Below are 20,639 nucleotides of genomic sequence, written 5' to 3' on the forward strand. Positions count from 1 at the left end.
ACTTTTATTTTTAAAGGTAATGGACACTGGTACAACAACATTCACTGCCTCTCAGATTCATTGATAACATATTCTGGTTTCTTTTGAATTCATGTTGAATGTTTGAATCTGGTGAAATTATGCATGTAAACCTCTGGAGGAGGTTTACAAAAGTCCTAACATGGAGAGGTTTTGGTCTCTGGAATGTTTCTTCCATTAAACCTTCTGAACGAATAGATACCACACTCATTAGAACATGTTTTCATGATTCATGTTTTCTATAGTAACTTTTGTTTCCTTATTCATTCAGAGATTCTCACTTACTGCCAACGTAAACTCAAATCTAACCTGAAGAAGAAGTTCCAGTGTGTGTTTGAGGGGATCTCTAAAGCAGGAAACCCAACCCTCCTGAATCAGATCTACACAGAGCTCTACATCAGGGGGCGGACTGGAGAGGTCAATGATAAACATGAGGTCAGACAGATTGAAACAGCATCCAGGAAACCAGACAGACCAGAAACAACCACCAGACAAGAAGACATCTTTAAAGTCTCACCTGGAAGAGATGAACCAATCAGAAGAGTGATGACACTGGGAGTGGCTGGCATTGGGAAAACAGTCTTAACACAGAAGTTCACTCTGGACTGGGCTGAAGACAAAGCCAACCAGGACATACAGTTCACATTTCCATTCTCTTTCAGAGAGCTGAATGTGCTGAAAGAGAAAAAGTTCAGCTTGGTGGAACTTGTTCATCACTTCTTCACTGAAACCAAAGAAGCAGGAATCTGCAGGTTTGAACAGTATCAGGTTGTGTTCATCTTTGACGGTCTGGATGAGTGTAGACTTCCTCTGGACTTCCACAACACTGAGATCCTGACTGATGTTACAGAGTCCACCTCAGTGGACGTGCTGCTGACAAACCTCATCAGGGGGAAACTGCTTCCCTCCGCTCGCCTCTGGATAACCACACGACCTGCAGCAGCCAATCAGATCCCTCCTGACTGTGTTGACATAGTGACAGAGGTCAGAGGGTTCACTGACCCACAGAAGGAGGAGTACTTCAGGAAGAGGTTCAGAGATGAGGAGCAGGCCAGCAGGATCATCTCCCTCATCAAGACATCACGAAGCCTCCACATCATGTGCCACATCCCAGTCTTCTGCTGGATCACTGCTACAGTTCTGAAGGAGGTGTTGAAAACCAGAGAGGGAGGAGAGCTGCCCAAGACCCTGACTGAGATGTACATCCACTTCCTGGTGGTTCAGTTCAAACTGCTGAACGTCAAGTATCATGGAGGAGCTGAGACAGATCCACACTGGAGTAAAAAGAACGGGAAGATGATTGAGTCTCTGGGAAAACTGGCTTTTGAGCAGCTGCAGAAAGGAAACCTGATCTTCTATGAATCAGACCTGACGGAGTGTGGCATCGATATCAGAGCAGCCTCAGTGTACTCAGGAATATTCACACAGATCTTTAAAGAGGAGAGAGGCCTGTACCAGGACAAGGTGTTCTGCTTCGTCCACCTGAGTGTTCAGGAGTTTCTGGCTGCTCTTCATGTCCATCTGACCTTCATCAACACTGGAGTCAACTTGATGTCAGAACAGACAACATCCCGGTGGACTATACTGTTAAGACACAAAGCAACACATTTCTACCAGAGTGTTGTTGACAAGGCCTTAGAGAGTCCAAATGGACACCTGGACTTGTTCCTCCGCTTCATCCTGGGTCTTTCACTGCAGACCAATCGAACTCTCTTACTAGGCCTGATGACACAGACAGCAAGTAGCTCAGAGAGCAGTCAGAAAATAGCCCAGTACATCAAGAAGAAGATCGCAGAGACTCCCTCTGCAGAGAAAAGCATCAACCTGTTCCACTGTCTGAATGAACTGAATGATCATTCTCTAGTGCAGGAGACCCAACAGTCCTTGAGATCAGGAAGTCTCTCCACAGATGAACTGTCTCCTGCTCAATGGTCAGCTCTGGTCTTCATCTTACTGTCATCAGAAAAAGATCTGGATGTGTTTGACCTGAAGAAATACTCTGCTTCAGAGGAGGCTCTTCTGAGGCTGCTGCCAGTGGTCAAAGCTTCCAACAAAGCTCTGTATGTGCACTTATGTCCATCCACATTTACTGTATCTTCTCCTTTAGTCACGACATAAAACAAATTTTTATTCCTATTTTCTTTTTTCTTTGCTCATTCTTTTTCAGACTGAGTGGCTGTAACCTCTCAGAGAGAAGCTGTGAAGCTCTGTCCTCAGTCCTCAGCTCCCACTCCTCTAGTCTGAGAGACCTGGACCTGAGTAACAACGACCTGCAGGATTCTGGAGTGAAGCTGCTGTCTGGTGGACTGGAAAGTCCATATTGTACACTGGAAGGTCTCAGGTTAGTGTTAAGCTGTTTCGTACTTATGACCTGTTGTTAGCTTAAAGGTTCTGCAAAACATATTCAATGCCACTAGATTAGATCAGACCAAAACAAATGCTTCGTTGGCCACGCCTCCTTTCAGCGTTGCTGAACTGACTTCAGTTTAGATATTGAAACTACAGTGGAATGTGTTAGTTTTATGTGATCTTGCAGGTATGATATCAATATCACATCAACAGGTCTTTTTTCTTTATTTTTGCTGGTAGCTGCACATCAGTTCTCTAGATCATGCAATGCAGCCATGAGGCATGATCATGGGTCATGCAGGCAGTGTGTCCGCTCTAACCCGTTAACATGGGTGCTGAAATGAAAACCAAGGCATTCCGCAGTCGCCACGCACATGCCACGCAGCCAGTGTTTTTCTGGCCTTACACATGGAGGAGAAGAAAAAACAGTTCTGAGTCCAGCTGGACCCTTTAGCAGCCTGTAAGGTTCTTTCAGTTAATCCAGACCAGTATTGGCTCCGCGATCAGAATGGGAAAGAAATTCAGCCTTGGACTGATTCCCTGGGACCGGCTGCATGACAGCGACAGACTCATAAAGTGTATAAATGTGGGGGAGGGGCAGTGGTTAGGCTTAGGGTTAGGGTTAACAGAGAGGGACTCATATGCACTAACATGCAAACACTGCCAGACAGCTACCAAAACAAAGAACAGAGAAGCTCTGATTACAACACATACTGAGGGGGTGTGGCTGTTCTCTGCACAGGATGCAATTATTCCACTATTTCTTTACATAGAAAATATATGTTTGCTCCTGCATTATTGTCTAAAATCTTGTATATAACCTTTTAAAATATTGAGTATGTGAATGTTTTCCTGGAATTCCTCCTCAGACTGAGTGGCTGTAACCTCTCAGAGAGAAGCTGTGGAGCTCTGTCCTCAGTCCTCAGCTCCCAGTCCTCTAGTCTGAGAGACCTGGACCTGAGTAACAACAACCTGCGGGATTCAGGGGTGAAGCTGCTGTGTACTGGACTGGAGAGTTCATACTGTACACTGGAATGTCTCAGGTCAGGATTCATTCTTTTTTTGAACATTCAAGTAAAATATTGAGGCTTTTAATTATCGTTTATGATCTTGCATTACATGTTGGTTATAATGTTGAACTGAAGACGTTTGCAGACTCAGGTGATTGTCAGTGCAATGTTTTGGTTCAGAACAGTGAAACTTTTTAATATAAAACACAGATTAATCACAGTTCCTAAAGTATGTTCATCTTGACTCAAACACCTGTGTGGTCTCAAGAGAATAATCCCCATAACTAATGAAATAAACCACAGGTGAGAGTTGAAACATAATTAACTAATAATTTAAGAGCTTCAGGAGAAACTGAACAGAAGAACTAGGAAACAATGAGGACAATGAGCAGATGAACATATGGAGACTGAGGGAAAGACAGAGGCTTAAATACACAGGGGAAACAGGTGAAACACATCAGGGCATCATATCACATCATATTTCCCAGGATGATTAACACAACAATTCAGTCACAGACAAACATGAACTATGTTTCTCTTCCTCTCTGCTTTGGCAGCGGAAACAGTCTGACATTATTTTAATTTTTTTAACTGTCTCACATATTCAGAACAGTTTGTTCATCATCACAGACAAAAACAAAAAGCATTCACTCTATAGTAAAGACATTTAATTCTTCATCCACTCACATATTTTGAGTATTTGGAAATTATCTCGTGTTTCTACAGCTTCTTATTCTATTCTAGTCATGTGATCATGTACTTTACATTTCAACTTGTTGAAGGCTCATGATCCAGGGTCACCAGTGTTAGACTCAGTGAAGCAGGTAAAACTCCAAGAGAGCCAGACTGAGTTGAAGTAGCTTTGTGGTCCAGGTCTGACACAGAAGTCCAATAAAAACAGGGGTCAGATCAGACAGGAGAGACTCTGAGAAGGCTGGATACTCAGACCTGCTGTGTAATAAGCACAGTTCAGGGAAACTACAAAAGTTATCAGAGACTTTAGTTTTGTTTGTGAGTGACTGTCAGTGGAGGAAATCATATATGCAACAGCTTAGCATAGAACAATGATCCCTATTCTAGAGCTATGGACAGAAGACAAGTTTGAGTCAGAGACATTTGAGTCAAGACTATTTACATCAAATGTTTAACCAATCAGATTTGGTGAATACAGCTCTGCTCTGATGAAGCTTTCAATGAGCCGGAGCAGCGATTATGATTCTACAGAGAGCTAATCCCCCTGAACAAACACACATAAACATTAAATCTTAGCTCAGTCAACATTATGAAAAACCACATCAGGAGGAGGTTTGGGTGGTGGAGGATCTGCACAGCAGTGTTAAAATGTCCAAGCTGCACACCTGCATGAATACAATTGGATGTTACTGGGGACAGATGTGAATGAGCCAATGCATGTGAAGAATACTAGAAACAGCTGATACCAAACAACCAATATAACTACGACTTCAGTTCTGTGTCTGAACCAACACACAGCTTCATTAGTGCCAGTGACAGTTACAGTCTTGGTACAGTTGTTAACAAGTATGTATAGGTTTAACATGGAACTCGAACTTAGAGAGGTTCTGTGTGTGTGTGTGTGTGTGTGTGTGTGTGTGTGTGTGTGTGTGTGTGTGTGTGTGTGTGTTCAGTCTGTCAGGCTGTCTGATCACAGAGGAAGGCTGCGCTTCTCTGGCCTCAGCTCTGAGCTCCAAGCCCTCCCATCTGAGAGAGCTGGACCTGAGCTACAATCAACCAGGAGACTCAGGAGTGAAGCTGCTGTCTCTTGGACTGGAGGATCCACACTGGAGACTGGACTCTCTCAGGTATGGTCAGACAACAAGAACTCAGTCTCTGGAGATCTGTCTCCTTTCTTGTATTTCATGTTTCCCTGTTCAGGTCCATCATCATGAAAGACGTCTTATTAGTGCCTGAGCAGCAACTTAGCGAGGACTCATTGAGCTCGTATTGCGCTATTTGGGTGAGCCATAGATCACATAATAGGCATACATGAGGCTCTGTATCAGACCTTACAATGAAAATGTGATGTGAATCATATGATTGTCACATAAGAGTTACGTCATAATTTCAGTAGGTGGCGCTGTGGTTATATGTGTAATATTAGTATGCAGATGTCTTCATTGTGAGACTGTCATCAAACATGTAAAATTTGGTGAAGATTGGGCAAAGTATCATAGAATCATAACCACTTCCTATATTTCCATTAGGTGGCGCTATGAGTATTACTAAATATGAGCATGTACATATGTTCAGGGCGGGAGTCTCATCAAACCTATAAAGTTTCAGCCTGTTTGGACACTGCATGCTGGAGTTATACCAACTTCCTGTTTTATGAAATTTGGCGCGCCGCCACAGGCCAGTCCTTTGACAAAAACCTCAAAAGCTCTGCACTGTAGAACTGCACTGGTCTGAAGATGAGAATAAACCAACAATGATCTTGGAATTGGACAATGTGTCGCAGACATAAAGCCATGTGTGTGGTTGTGTTTATCTCTTCAGGGTTGGAAGGAACAGGGTCATTAAAGCGTCCAGAGACAAAACCTGTAAGTACTGAAACACTGTCTCTCTATTGAATAGGAGACAGCACATGCACAGTCAGATTGTATTGACAATACAATCACCAAAATATTTATAAATTAGATTTTGTTTGAGCTCTGGAAAACATTTTCATTTATTAAAGAACAACAGGCTGTTTTTTGAGGGGATTTGGAACCTTAAAGTCTAAACAGGTCCTGAATTTTAAGGACAGAATATAAGTGCATATTAATTAATGTTTCAGCTGTAATGTTTCATTCAAAAGTGGAAGAAAGTCATGTTTGTCAGCAGGTGCATACAAGACTGCAGCTGTGGTCAGAATGAAGCTGATATTTTTTCATGTTTTCTAAAACCAATTGTTTTTAAACGAAAACAAATTATGAATTTTAATGAAACAATTTTCATGCTTTGTAAATATTTTCAGTGAATGTGCTGGGTGATGCTGAAGATGATTTGTGCTCAGAGGATCCGTCATCAATAAATAAAGGTAAGAAAAACTGAGGTACTTTTTTAATAATGGCCTCTGTGTTAGAGGGAATGTCTGTGTTGTTTTCAGAGAAAACACTTTAAGTGTCACTGCAGGTCTGATCCACAAGCAATAGACCTGACTGCATCCCATCAATGCAGCCGATGCAGGAACAAAATACTGATACCTAAAAACAAATGAACTGCTGACATGGCGGAAACGCTCCTAATCATTCTCTTCAGATTTGACTTTCTACAGTACAGCTGCTGTTTATAGAGTATATACAAAAACAATATGTGGCAGCAGCTGGTGAGTTTCACTGAATAAAGGCAGCTACCAACAGCTAATATATCTATATTATAGACTGGGTTGACTCAGTAGCAGATACTTGGACCAGCCACTCAGGTTGATACACAGCCAATAGTAAACCAGGAACATCTGAAAGGAAAGTGATATACCACTTTACAATAAAGCTATGCTTACGAAGGATTTATAAATGCTTTATAATTAGGTTATTAATTCGGTTGTTAACACTTTATAAATCATAAATAAACAATTATAAATAAGTCGTAACGGTTTTCATACATTGATGCAGGCTCTCTATTTGGCAAATTTAACCTCACTACTCATTAATCTGACTAATGAGTTACTACCATTTTAACTGGTTAAAAGAGCCTTATAGTAACTCTTTAATAAATGTTAATGTGGTCTACACTTTATAATAAGGCTCCATTTTGCGGTTGGTGAGAGCATGTCAAGGTCAGCAATACTGCCAAGGCCTTAGAGGATGAACCTGGTCATTTCATATGATCATTTAATCTGTTTCGCCCATTAAGATACTGATGGTGGTTCATTACTAGTAATTGAACAAACGTGTTGAAGCAGCAGGTACAAATGCTGATGATGGAGAAAACAAAGAAAGCTCAGTAGCTAATGAGATATGAGGCTACATACATATAGATGTAGATGTAGATGTAGATGTAGATACATGTGGGCTCACTATTTGGTAAGCAACAGGTCACTGTCGCTCTTTTTATGTAATGTGTTATAACAGCATATAAATGATTTATAAAGTATTAACTAACAAGTTAATTAATAAACTACTTATAACCATTTTTAAATCCTTTATAAGGGTGGTCTGATTGTAAAGTGGTACCAACTCTACTCACATTCTTCGACTTCATCTCTGACTCAGACCTGATGAAGGGAGGAACAGTAAACGCTGATTTCTGACATCTGCTGTGTCTCTTCTCCCCTCATCAGGTGACTCTGATGTCACACTGGACCTAAACACCGCAGAGACAAAGCTGGATGTATCTGAGGATGACAAAAAGCTGATGAAGGTGAGAGATAAACCATTGTGTCCTAATATTCCAGACAGATTTAAGGGCTCAACACACAGCAGGCAATAGAAAACACATATTCAAAGAAGTCAACAAAAATCTCCTGTACCTGGGAACTTCTTCATCCCTTTGTACAGGTGGAGAATGAGAAATGCATAAAGTGCATTTACAGTAAAACATCTATTGTGTAGATTTTTGCATTGCGTGGTAGATGAGGAGTTTCTCAAAAACTGAACAATTTAAAAAAGAGACTGTACAGATTCAGCCCAATTTATGCCCCTAATTTGTCATCTCAAGTCATTTAAGAATCTGGACAAATTTCTGTCAGTTTGAGGTCACAATGTCTGATCAATCACCTGAACGATCATTGATCTGGTTTTCAGATGATTGCAACACAAGTTGGTTCTTTCTGATGTTGACAGCTAATGTTGTTTCTTTCTGAATCACAGCCTCCATCAAGGTTCATGCCTAAACTGCAAGCTCAATCTACACAAGTCTCATACAGGTAATCATATAATAAAAATCTCTCAACACTATTTTAGGCAAAGTACCTCCTTCTTCCCCCACAGCTTTCTTCCTTTGAGCCACATCAATCTCCCGATGTTCTCCCTGCAGTGTTGGTGGTCTCATGTATGGCTCTTGTCCCCCTCCCTCCTTCAAAAATGTGTTAACTGTTACAACCCCAAGGTCATATAGTGAGACTGTGTTTGTATACTGTGTATGTGTGTGTGTTAAACATCACTGTGGATCCTTCCTATTTCACTTAATTAACCCACATTTCCCTCACCTGCATGTTTTCCTTGCATCTTAATCTGTCCCATTTAGGACATGGGGAGAGAAGAACTGAGGAAAACACGTTTTTAGAGAAATGAGCCCTTTGCTCTGAACTGTCATCTAAAGCGACTTCAGCTTCTGATGACGACAGCAAAGCTGACTCAGCTGTCAGTCGGCCTTAACAGCTCTGATGTGCTTTTTGATCTTTCTGGTCTTAGTCAACACACATGCAGCTGAGTTTTGGAGCAGTTGTAGTTGGGGTATGCTTTTCTTTGGGAGACCAGAAAGCAGAGCATTACAATAGTCGATCCTGCAAGTAATAAAAGTCTGTACTGGCCTGAGATACTTGAGAAACAGTCATACTCTGGCAATGTTCTTTAGATGATAAAATACACTCTTAGTCATGTTTCTAATGTGGGGTTAAAACTGAGATCTGAGTCAAAGATGACCCTGTCTTTCACTTTTTTACTTGGCTTTCGTGTCAGTATTTGCAATTTGAGTTTCTCTCTCTGAGCTTCAGAACCAATGACTAAGACGTCTGTTTGTCTTGATTAACTGTAGAAAATTCTCTACCATCCATAACTTGATATCCATGATACAGTTAAAAAGGGCATCGTTTTGCCGTGGGTCATCAGGAGACGGCAAGATAAAGCTGTGTGTCATCAGCATAGCAATGGGAATTGATCCCGTGCCTCCTGACAACGTCTCCAAGTGGAAGCATGTAGAAGTTAAAAAGTGTCGGACCTAAAATTCAAACTTGAGGAAAACCACTATTCATTTTATAACTTTAGATGTACATTCATTCATGCTTACAAAGAATTCTCTATCAGTGGGATATGACTTGAACCAGTTAAAAACAGTCCCAGAGAGGCCAATAAGACTATCCTGTCTAAAGGAATGGAATGGTTGACGGGTCGACTATCAAAGGTTGCGCTTAGGTCAAGTAGTACTCATACCGATAGTTTTTTCATATCCATATTGGACCTAAGGTCATTTATAAAATGCAGCCAGGTTCAGCATGTCACTTTCAGTCTGAGAAACGACCATCTATCATTTTCCAGCAAAGGATCATGGCCCTCAACCATAGTCTGACTGTATGACATGTCTCTACCGCCTATTAGGAAACACTGAGATATCCCAACCAATATTTAGTCCTAATTATCTTGACTAAATGTGCTTTTAGACTGAGTGCAAACAGCATTTTTGCTTCACTGTACTCTCTAAAGTTCATGAGTATGTGTAAAAGGTTCATTGTGCTCATCCAGCCCTCTATGCCCTACAGGTTCAGGTGTCCTGGTCCAGGTGGGTTTCGGTGCACATCAACTGGACTAGTGTTTGTTATGGCTCAGGAGGCGGAGCTGTTCTACAGGACTATCCAATGGGATGACGGACTTCTCAAATTAGCTGGCAAGATGGCTGCAGGGCCACTGTTCGAAATCCAGTGTCCTGACGATGCTGTCTGTCAGCTCCACCTCCCACACTGTGAAACAAAAGATGGTGAGGAAATTATTGTGCTTTGTTTGAGCAATGATGAAACTCTTTAGTCCTGTTCGTGCCCCCTGTAGGCTGCAGTCTGTCACAGTCCAAACATCTGTCCCAACACCCACACTGTGGTATATGTCTGGTAACTGCCACAGCTTCCATTCATATATATTCATTTTGAGAGAAGCCACCAAACGCTGAAAATCTTTCATGTATAGCCAACCCAGCTTCTCCACCAACAAAGCTGACGCTATTAATCCCAACAGTCTGAGAAACAGACTGTATGTAACCAAGGCCACTGTATCAAGGAAGTACTGCGGTGAACTGAAGTTGGCAGCCTCTGGTTAGTGTCCTCAACATCCATTTTGACGCAGTGCACCTTTTCATTCTTTACTTTTGCAAAGTAAGAGAGGAGTGAAGCTCTGTTGAGTCCCCACAATCTTTGGGGAAGCCCTTTGGCAGTACTGTGCTGCCCTTTGGTGGCTGGCGGACTGCACACCCAGGTGCTACTGTGCATGCGCGTACTGATAGACTCGGGATAACTGGGGTGAAACAATTCACAGCAGAAAGAGCTGTGGCAGCATCATACAGGGAAACACTTAAGTGTTTCTTCCCTTTTCTTTTGTCACTTTTTCTTTTAAAATTCAAACACTGCACCCTTGGCTGCATGCCTGGATGCATTAGAGACCTTTGTTTGGACGGTGTGTGTGAGTGCTTGTGACACTTAAGTGTGGCAGTGGAATGTCTGACACTTGAACTGAGTCTCATGTGTCACCGTGAGGGAGGGGTGGCGCTGGGGATCTTCTTCTGCAACATAGGCAGCCAGAGAACAGGCTGAGGTTGTGCAGCCTCGCTGTTGCCTTTAGTAAAAGACAGGCACAAAGGGGTGACGGTCTGGGTCAGCAGGGCGAAGGAAGAGTCATCTTTGTCCTCCTCATCCAACACCAAGAAGTCCTAGCCAGTTGACTCTTCCTCCTCCTCATAATGCAAAATGAGGGGTTCCTCAACCAGTGGGTTCAACATAATTCCAGTGCTGAGCCCCAGCGGCAAATCTCTGGTTTGGAATGACACACAAGCTGCGGTTGTTGATGGTGGCCTGGGCATTTTCCAGCTAGAGGCACATTAAGTGGGGTGGGTGTGTGTCCTTATTTGAGATTTTCTTCCCACATGTGCACAGACAGGCTCTGGGATCACCTTAGTTTAGTTTATTTAGTTTATTTCGAACATGTGCGAGTAACACAACAAAGTAAACTGAAAAACAAACAAATCCAATAACAATAGCCAAAACAAAAATAATAATGTGAACCCAACATGTCCGAAAAGGAGTAGGATGAAGCATATGCTTATTTAAACCTACCCCTTCTCCACTACTCAATTATCAATCTTTCAAAAAAAAAAAGAAGTAGAAAATAAATAGATTAAATAAACAAATACATAAACCTTGCTCCATTGTGCGAGGTAGCATGGCAACTGAATTATTTTGCTGGAATGCTAAAAGGAGAACGGAAATTATTTGGAGTGATAATCGTCATTAGCTAGCTCTTGCGGCAGGTGAGCAGGAAGGTGGCTATGAGACCCGTTAACATTAGCATGCTTGAATTAGCCAAAACTAATGTTCTAGCTAGCTTGTAGAAGCCAAAAAACTCAGCTGTTTGGGGACAGGCCAGAGATGGCGGAACAACTACCTATGGTGAAGACAGTTGGAATGTTATTGCTAGCTGCTAGCGCTCTACGACAGAGTTGTCCAGTCCGGTCTAAGAGCAGTTAAGCTAGTTAGCTTTGATATACGTGAGATACACTTGGCTCCTGACGCAAGAAAAGGTGATTGAATGACAAGGACACTGTATCAGTAAAGGTGTGGGGCCGACGTGGACATCGCAACTGCCTGCCACTTGGAGCTGGCATAATGATACAAGTGCTTCTGAGAAAACATGAGGGAGTGTATCCCATAGTGAGACATTGAAATGAGTGCTAGGAAAGAGAACGTAAGTTATGAGTGTAACTATGAATGTCACGGTGCAGGTAAGGCTGGACCCAAATGCAGCCAACACAGGGGAATGATGTGCAAAAAATGTTTATTCACTGAAGAACTTACAAAACGGGTGAACAAACAGAGCAGGAAACTGAAGTACGAGGGCACACAAAGAACAACAACTGGAGACACAGGGGATACCACAGCCGCTAGAACAGGCAACATGAACAGACTGTGGACAAACCAGACATGAACAGACAAACCGACACAGACAAAGGAGAGCACAAAGACTATATAGACACAAGGGAGGCAAGGGTGATTGAACACAGGTGAAACACATTAGGGCGGGGAAGACAATCACCACACAGAAAAACAGGACCAAGACAGAAAGTAAAAACATTAAGACACACAAGGAAACCAACTACAAAATAAAACAGGAAGTGACAAAATCCAAACAAAAAAGCAAAAAGTGTCTGCCATGGCAAACCATGACAATGGATCTGTGAGACCCAAGGATGACCGTAACTATGGTCCAGATAGAATGATAACCTTTGTTCTCCCTTTTTTCAAGGCCATATGTAGGCTAAACAAAGTCATGCCCATGACCTGGAAGCGGAATTTCACGCACTATAAAAGCGGGAATAACTTCCAGCTCGTCTTCTTTCCTTGAACACCTCGTAGTGTTCCGAGCGACAAGGATATTGACAGTCATCCTTCAGTCTCACAGATCCATAGTTACATTCAGAACTTACGATCTGTTTTGACCTCACTCCAAATTTACCTGTGTACCTGTGACAGAAGATCTGCTTGGGATGACAGTTGCCACGGGTGACCCTGTAATAGCCGAATCAGGTCTGGAAACCAAGTGCCGTGGAGCAACCAGCAGAAATGTGTAATGACCTTCCCTGATCCTCTGGAGAACTTGAGGAATGAGAGGGAGAGGGGGAGAAGTGTACTTCAAGCCTTTCAGCCACTCTTGTGACAGAGCATCTATGCCCAAACTGCCCCCACGATCCCAGAGGGAGTACCATTCCAGGCAATGGGTAGTCTCTACGGATGCAAAAAGATCAACCCGGGCCACCCCGTATCAAGCCCAAATTTGTGCCAATACCTCTGGGTATAACCGCCAGTCTCCTGGGAGAGGCCCGGTCCTGGACAAAATGTAGGCCACCTTGTTTGTGACACTTGGGATATGGATTGCTTAGAGAGGCTAGCTGAGGCCATGCCCATGTCAGTAGCTTCTTTGCTACCTGAAGACTGCGCAGTGACTTTGTTCCACCTTAGTGATTAATATGGTGCACAGCAGGGGTGTTGTCCGTCCTCACCAGTGCATGCTGTTGTTGAAGACAAGGCAAAAACCCTTGAGGGCAAGATGAACAGCTCAGTTTGAGTACATTTATGTTATCCGATGACCAAGGGGGTTCCCACATGCCTCTAACTGTCCTGCCTTCCCACACGGCTCCCCAGCCTGTCAGTGATGGATCTGTTGTGATCACTTTCCACTGAAAAGGAAATCCCTGTCTCTCCAGGGGAGTAGGGCTTGCATGCAGGACTGCGTCACACGTAGCCTCATCCTTCTGTGCTCCTTTGGATGGAGATGAAAAGAATTCAACCACCACTGTATGGGATGTGCCTACAGCAGGCCCAAAGGAATCATCACCGATTCTGCTGCCATCAACCCCAGCAATTTCTGAACCCTGTGAGCGGTCACTTTCTTAACTTAATGCTTTCCTCAAACTGTCTACCCTCCAGGGAGTGAGACGTGCATTCACTGTGACAGAATTGAAGTGGAGACCAAGAAAGCTCATCTGTTGTCAAGGCTGCAGATTGCTATTTTCCAGTTCACCATGAACCCCAGGGACTGGACATGAGCCAGCACTGTCTCTGTGTCCCGGACTACCTGTTCTAGAGAGGCAGCACAGATTAACTAGTTGTGCAAATATGGCAGGATCTTGAGACCCCTTTTTTAGGGGGGCTAGGGCAGCCAATAAAGCCTCTAAAATGGCGCCTTTTTGCAAAGACCCTGCACTTCCTCCACTAATACAGGCTCTGGCAGTGGGTCCTGGGTCCTTGACAATAGTCATTCAGACCCCTGAAAGGGGGGGGGGGCTGTCAAAACTGCAGCCGGTACTTGTGGCTACTGTTCACAAAACCCATGGGTCTAACACACCCAACTGCCCCGTGAAAGTTGGGAGGGTCAGTCGATGGACAGCCCTTGACCCTGATGCAGGACTGCCATTGTGGCCTGCACCCCTGCCTTTCTGCGGACCCCCCCTCTTGGAACAGAGGCCTCCTCTGGGGGTTTGTGGCAGAGCTCTGACCATGGGCACGAAAACTCTGCTCCTGCCAATACACAGCCCTAAACACAACCCCACTGACTGCGAATAGCAGTAAGGAGAAAAATCAAGCCCATGTACCTAGAAGGCCCACAATAAAGCCGCATTTTGACCAAAAAGTACCTGAAAATTTCCAGGTACTTTTCTTCAGGAACTAAAGCCACTTTTCCACCGCAGGAACTTTCCCCAGGAGCCAGGAACCTTTTGAGGAACTATGAGCGTTATGAGCGAGCAAACACATTTTCCACACCACAAAACAGGTCTGGAAGAAGGTAAAAAAACTGAAACCGGACTTCAAAAAAATAAAGGACCACAACAACCGGAGAGGCTAGGGTTGCCACCCGTCACGTATAATATGGGATCGTCACGTATTTGAAAATAAACTGCCCTTTTTGATCGAAACGCTGCTTAAAAGGTTCCTGTGGCCCATTGTTGTCTGCATTTCCACCGTGGCCTAAAGTCCCAGGAAGATTATGCAAAATTATTACTTGACATTACATGATTCACAGCACTTTGAGGACATAACGTGAACGAAAATACAGGACAAATTGCGTCCCGTATATATATTCAGTAGCCTACAGGACGCAGCATTTTATTTTCAAATACGTGACGATCCCGTATTATACGGGACGGGTGGCAACCCTAGCCACCCCGGTTGTTGTGGTCCTTTATATTTTGAAGTCCTGTTTCAGTTTTTTTAACTTCTCCTGGGCCTGTTTCGCGCTGTGGAAAATGTGTTCGCTCGGTGCTCGCTCGCTCACTGCCGACTTTTAAACATCATGGGTGAAATAAAATGCAGCGAGTACTCGATCAGTCAGAAATGTTCAGCACTGCAGACTACACCCCCAAAGTTCCCTTGGAAAGTACTACCCCCCTGACCAGGTACCTTTTTCGGGGTCGATCAATTACCCTGGAACTAAATTTAGACCCTGGTTCCAACAGTGGAAATCCGCATAGTTCCTCAAAAGGTTCCTGGTTCTTGGGGAAAGTTCCTGCAGTGGAAACGTGGCTTAACCCCACCAACTGCAAACAGTGATACAGGGCAAAATACTCACCAACCTGCAATAAAGAAAATCACAAAGTGTCAATGCTAGCTAACCTGAAAGAAACAGCAATGCAAATAATTTGCAGCCATAACTAGCATGCTAGCAAACTAGCGCCTGGCTTACAGAATAATAAATGCAATAATAGCATAACATTACTATGCAATATATGGGAGGAAACCAACACAATTCCCAGGGACACAAGGCACCTGCACCCTATGGCTGATGAATTGAATGGTGGATAAAAAAAATTATCTCTTACCTGTACCTGGTCTCTGACGTGAGAAAGGCAAAGAGGATTAGCGAGAGGTTTGCCTCATTTGTATAATGCAGGAAGTTCTGCTTCCAGGTCATGGGCGTGACTTTGTTTACATATGTTCTCGAAAATAGGCAGAACAAAGGATATCATTCTATTAAGACTGTAGTTGGTCAGAGTGAGGTCGAAACAGACCCTTAGTTTGTGTGTGTGCAGTCCAGGATTCACACCTTATAATCACAGTCCTTTTGATGTTACTTTTCTTACAAGTAACAATCAAATACAAAACAAAATGGAAATTTTGGCTTTATGGCTTTTTTTCTCCAATTTGTCTGGTGTCCATTTGTTGATCCTCTGTAGCTATTTGACCCGTGGTCTGGTTGTACATCTCTCTGATTTGCTAAAAGCTCATCTGTTTGTTAGAGAGGGGTCCTTTGTCTCTGTTCCCTATCAATTTGATAGAAAACAGGATAGGATATTTTGACCTTCCACTGGAATTTAAACTTCAAAGTGGACACCAGAAGTAGCATTAACAAATAGCAGCAAGTTACTGGTTACCTGCAGCTGCACCTTCAAGACATAAAGGATATAGCCAGAGGTGGAGATAACACAGAAACATCAAATGAACTGGAAAATCCTCCTGCTCCCCTGAAGTCACCAGTGTGGAAATATTTGCAAATGTGTCATTTACAAGAAAACAAGTTTGTTGGTTGATGTGAAGGTAGCACATTGCAGTTAAACGAAGAGTCACTAGATGGCAGAGGGGTACCCTCTGTGATTTCTTTTTGTTTTTGGCTTTACAGTTTGGCCCCAGTTAACTGGTGAAATAAGTTATTGGTACATTTTAAATAAATTATTTAAATTTGACCATTTGTTGTACATTTCAAACAAAAATTGTAATTACAGTATCACAATTGATATCATGCAGCCTGTCTTGTAAAATGTAAAAAAAAAATATAAAAAAGATTCAAAAGTCAAAAATCAAATTGAATTGTGACCATTAAATCCAGAGTCAAATCAAATTGCAGTTTTGGAGAATCATGACACTCCTACTAGATATTGAATAAAATGATCACTACCATTGTGATGAGGCTGTCGTCAATAGATGTTGATTGTGTCTGTGTTTTTACAGCTCTGCACTCTGAAGGCCTGCTGGCTGTCCTCCACTTCACTCATGATGGAATGAGCATCCTCGAACCGCTGGAGATCACCGACACTCACGTTATTATCAAAGTCCCTCATCTCTCTGCGTTTGGCGTAGTCCGGGTTTTGGAGGTTTTCAAGAGGATTTGGAAAAAAATGAACCCAATTAGCGGCCAAGTGTTGCTGTTCCTCAGACCACCAAACCTCAAAACACAAAACCTCAATGTGCTTCTCCTGCCAAGCGACATCTTTCTGGAAGAGGTAAAGACTTGAAATGTTACACCTTCATTTTCAGTCCAAACTCATCAGTATCTATCAGATATCAAAAGACCAGTGAGTCACCAGGTGAAATTTTATTTTATTTTTTTCTCTGTTGAAAAAAAAAACATTTTATTGGTGAAGCTAAAGGAGGATAAACATTACATTACAGAACGGCAATTCAGTGTTGTGTGTGTGGGCTAGGAGAGGCTGTGGTGATGGGGGGTTTATCTTTTTTGAGCTCTACTGAGGATAGACCATCAAATTACAATGTTCTTGTATCTTAAGGTGTGGAGAAAACAACCAATCTCTGTGTACATCCCAGCGCCTTCCAAATGCGAACTCATTGAAAAAAGAAATTACACTGTTCACTGTCCGATGGCCTGTAAAATACAGCCTGAGGTGAGTATTTCAAATGAAAGGTTCTGTAAAATAGTGATACGATTCTTAAAACTTAGTTTACTTTGGATACTTCGAGACACTGATTACTACTACTGCTACTGGTTTTCAGAAAGCAAAGTTTGACCGGGATGTTGGACCAAATTACCATTCAACGTTTGAGATCCGCCTGCCTACAGACACAGAACAAGTGACTATAGCAGTTCGAGACGAAACAGATACAGATGTCTGGAAGCACGATGTTGACCTGACTGGTAAAGTCCTCATGTCCCTGCAGCATCAGTCCACCTGATAATAGAATAAAAAAGAACACAAGAGAATGGAGTGATAGTTATTAATTGATACATGGTGCCTTTATTCTTCTTCTGTCAGAGCTCATCTTCAGTGTGTTGTCAGCCAGTTGTAATGGACCAGGGCCAGTGTGTATAAAATTAGTAAGAAGTTGTTGTAAACTTTGACCTGTGAGTCAAAAAAATCTAAATATACACACACTGTGTGTACAACGACTCACTGGAAAGGTGATTGGTTACCTCATTTCTCAGATCAACAACGCTGACCATTAGTCATTAGTGATCAGAGTATGTATATATGTGTTAATATATATTCTTGTGTGTGTGTGTGTGTGTGTGTGTGTGTGTGTGTGTGTGTGTACTTGTGTGTACACTTACTTTTCTTGCTCAACTTATAGGTCTTTGCCCAGTATGGACTCCGACTGTCCTGGCATGGTCTCCCAGTGTCCCAGCAGGGACTCTGAATGTCCCAGCATGGACTCAGGGTGTCCCAACAGGGATTCCAAATATCCCAGCATGGACTCAGGGTGTCCCAACAGGGATTCCAAATGTCCCAGCATGGACTCAGAGTGTCCAAACAAAGACTGTTAGTGTCCCAGCAGAAAAGAACCTGGCGTCTGTTCGAACAGATTTCATCGACAGTGTGTCTGAACCTCTTCTACATAAGCTGCTGGATAAACTCCTGGAGTGCAAGGTGGTAACTCAGGATGAACTGGAGGATGCTGGAACACAGAAGACCAGGGCAGACAAAGCTCGAGTGGTGATCAATACGGTGCTAAGAAAAGGACCAAAAGCCTGTGCAGCTCTGATTGCTGCTCTCTGTGAGGAGGATCAGTGTCTTTCAACAAAGCTGAAGTTAATGTGAAGCAGAAACAGTGTCACATCTTTAATTCTTAAGTTTTACCTTTAAACTTTTTCTCTATTGTTTAAGAACATTTGGTAAAAACTTTAAAACTCTCCAAACATGAATCAGGGTTATCTATACTGTACTGGTTCACATGATAAATTCAGTGCAATGTGTATTTTCACAGCACTAATAACATCAGTGCAACAACAGACTCATGTCATAGAAGGGGTTTAATTTGGATGTGGACCCTGTGTTCTCTGGCCTGGAAAGGAAAATCTGTATATGTACTGTATATTTTTTATACATATGTGTATTTGTATATTTTACAAATGTAGCTGTACAGTTACTAAATATGTCTGTTCCTGGGAATTTAAGATCAACAAAGTACAGTTTGTATTATTACTTGTTATGTTGAGTGTGTTGTGGCCACATAGAGCTGATCTTGTAAAGAAAGTATATAACTTTAATTATTTTTAAAGAATAAGGACCTCAACAGCTATAGGTCGGCTGGCGCTGACATCTCACCTGATGAAGACCCTGGAGCAGCTGGTCCATCTTTGGCCCCTGGTAAGCCCATCGATGGACCCGCTTCAGTTTGCTTATCAGCCTGGCATTGGAGTGGATGACACTGTCATCTACCTAGCTGCAAAAGTCTCAGACGACTCCGCCGCTGTCGGCCTCATCACTGATGGGGACGACAGGTAGTACAGAGAACTGACCCAGGACTTTGTGGACTGGTGCCAGCAGAACCACCTCCAGATCAACACTGGGAAGACCAGAGAGCTGGTGGTGGACTTCCGCAGACAGAAACACACTCCTCCCACACCGGTGAACATCCAGGGAATGGACATTGAGATAGTGGACTCTTACAAGTACCTGGGTGTTCACCTGAACAATAAAGTGGACTGGACTGACAACACTTATGCACTGTGCAAAAAAGGACAGAGCAGGCTGTATCTGCTGTGGAGACTCAGGTCTTTTGGAGTGCAGGGGAAACTCCTGAGGACCTTTTATGACTCTGTGGTGGCATCAGCCATCTTTTATGATGTGGTCTGCTGGGGCAGCAGCATCTCCACTGCTGAAAGGAAAAGGCTCAACAAACCGATCAAGAAGGCCAGCTCTGTTCTGGGATGCCCCCTAGCCCCAGTGGAGGTAGTGGGCGACAGGAGGATGATGGCTGAGATATCATCCCTGTTGGAGAACATCTCCCACCCCATGCAGGACACTGACAGTACTGAGCAGCTCCTTCAGCGACAGGCTGCTGCACCCACAGAGTGTGAAGGAGAGATACCGCAGGTCTTTCCGTCCTGCTGCTGTCAGACGTTACAACAAACATCTTATCTTCCTTTTTTGGTTCTTGTCATTTGGCAATCTGTTTGTCTTTCTTTGTACTGTCCACTTTGCTGCTGTGATGCTGGAAATTTCCCCACTGTGGGACTAATAAAGGAACATCTTATCTGAAACACTGATATGAACATAATAAAACTATGACTGTGGCTGTTGTTAAGTATTGTTATGTTGTATGATGCGCTGTGTTTGTGGGCATTTGAAATTGTTTGCATTCCTTACTCTTGTTATTTTGTTTGTAAGTAATTAACATATTAAATGTCACAGTATAGGAAGTCATGAAGATGTGCAATAGTATTTTAAGTCATAAAAGTGCACCATGGTATATAATATGCAAGTAATTCAAAAAATGTCATAATGTACTATTTAATAGAAATAAGTAATAATAAATAAGTCAAACTATGTAATTAAAAACATAATTGTACAATAAGGTATAAAAATGTCAGTAAAGTATGTCATAGATAATGTCATAGTAATAGCATAACATTAAAATAACATAAAAATATTCCTTGGTATACTACTTAAAATATGTCATAGTATATTCAGTCATAAAAATGTCTTAACGTAAGTCATAAGAAATTCATATCATAGTATTCCAGAAAAGCTTGCCATAAAATAGTAAGTGAAAATATGCCATAGTATATTTTTAGATAGATGTGAAAGATATATACTAGTAGAATCTGCCCAAAAATATATAGATGAACAATATGTGATCTATTATAGTAAATCAAATTGTGCAATAACATAGTATGTCAT

General features: G+C 42.5%; 1 protein-coding gene across 1 annotated transcript in view; it reads left to right on the forward strand.

Moving 5' to 3' along the window:
• Positions 1-20,032, forward strand: part of LOC111231870 (NLR family CARD domain-containing protein 3-like) — a 29,763-nt gene extending 9,731 nt beyond the window's left edge. Inside the window, exons 4-16 of the mRNA XM_022759129.1 lie at positions 290-2,078; positions 2,186-2,359; positions 3,237-3,410; positions 5,024-5,197; positions 5,892-5,935; positions 6,352-6,414; positions 7,657-7,736; positions 8,186-8,241; positions 9,793-10,007; positions 16,732-17,003; positions 17,289-17,402; positions 17,512-17,653; positions 18,088-20,032. Of these exons, the coding sequence (XP_022614850.1) occupies positions 290-2,078; positions 2,186-2,359; positions 3,237-3,410; positions 5,024-5,197; positions 5,892-5,935; positions 6,352-6,414; positions 7,657-7,736; positions 8,186-8,241; positions 9,793-10,007; positions 16,732-17,003; positions 17,289-17,402; positions 17,512-17,653; positions 18,088-18,554 (3,764 nt within the window). The 3' untranslated portion in view covers positions 18,555-20,032. The remainder of the gene's footprint in view (positions 1-289; positions 2,079-2,185; positions 2,360-3,236; positions 3,411-5,023; positions 5,198-5,891; positions 5,936-6,351; positions 6,415-7,656; positions 7,737-8,185; positions 8,242-9,792; positions 10,008-16,731; positions 17,004-17,288; positions 17,403-17,511; positions 17,654-18,087) is intronic.
• The last annotated feature ends 607 nt before the right edge of the window (positions 20,033-20,639 follow it).

Source organism: Seriola dumerili, unplaced genomic scaffold, assembly GCF_002260705.1.
Source record: "Seriola dumerili isolate Sdu_G_001 unplaced genomic scaffold, Sdu_1.0 BDQW01000319.1, whole genome shotgun sequence".
Classification (NCBI taxonomy): Eukaryota; Metazoa; Chordata; class Actinopteri; order Carangiformes; family Carangidae; genus Seriola; species Seriola dumerili.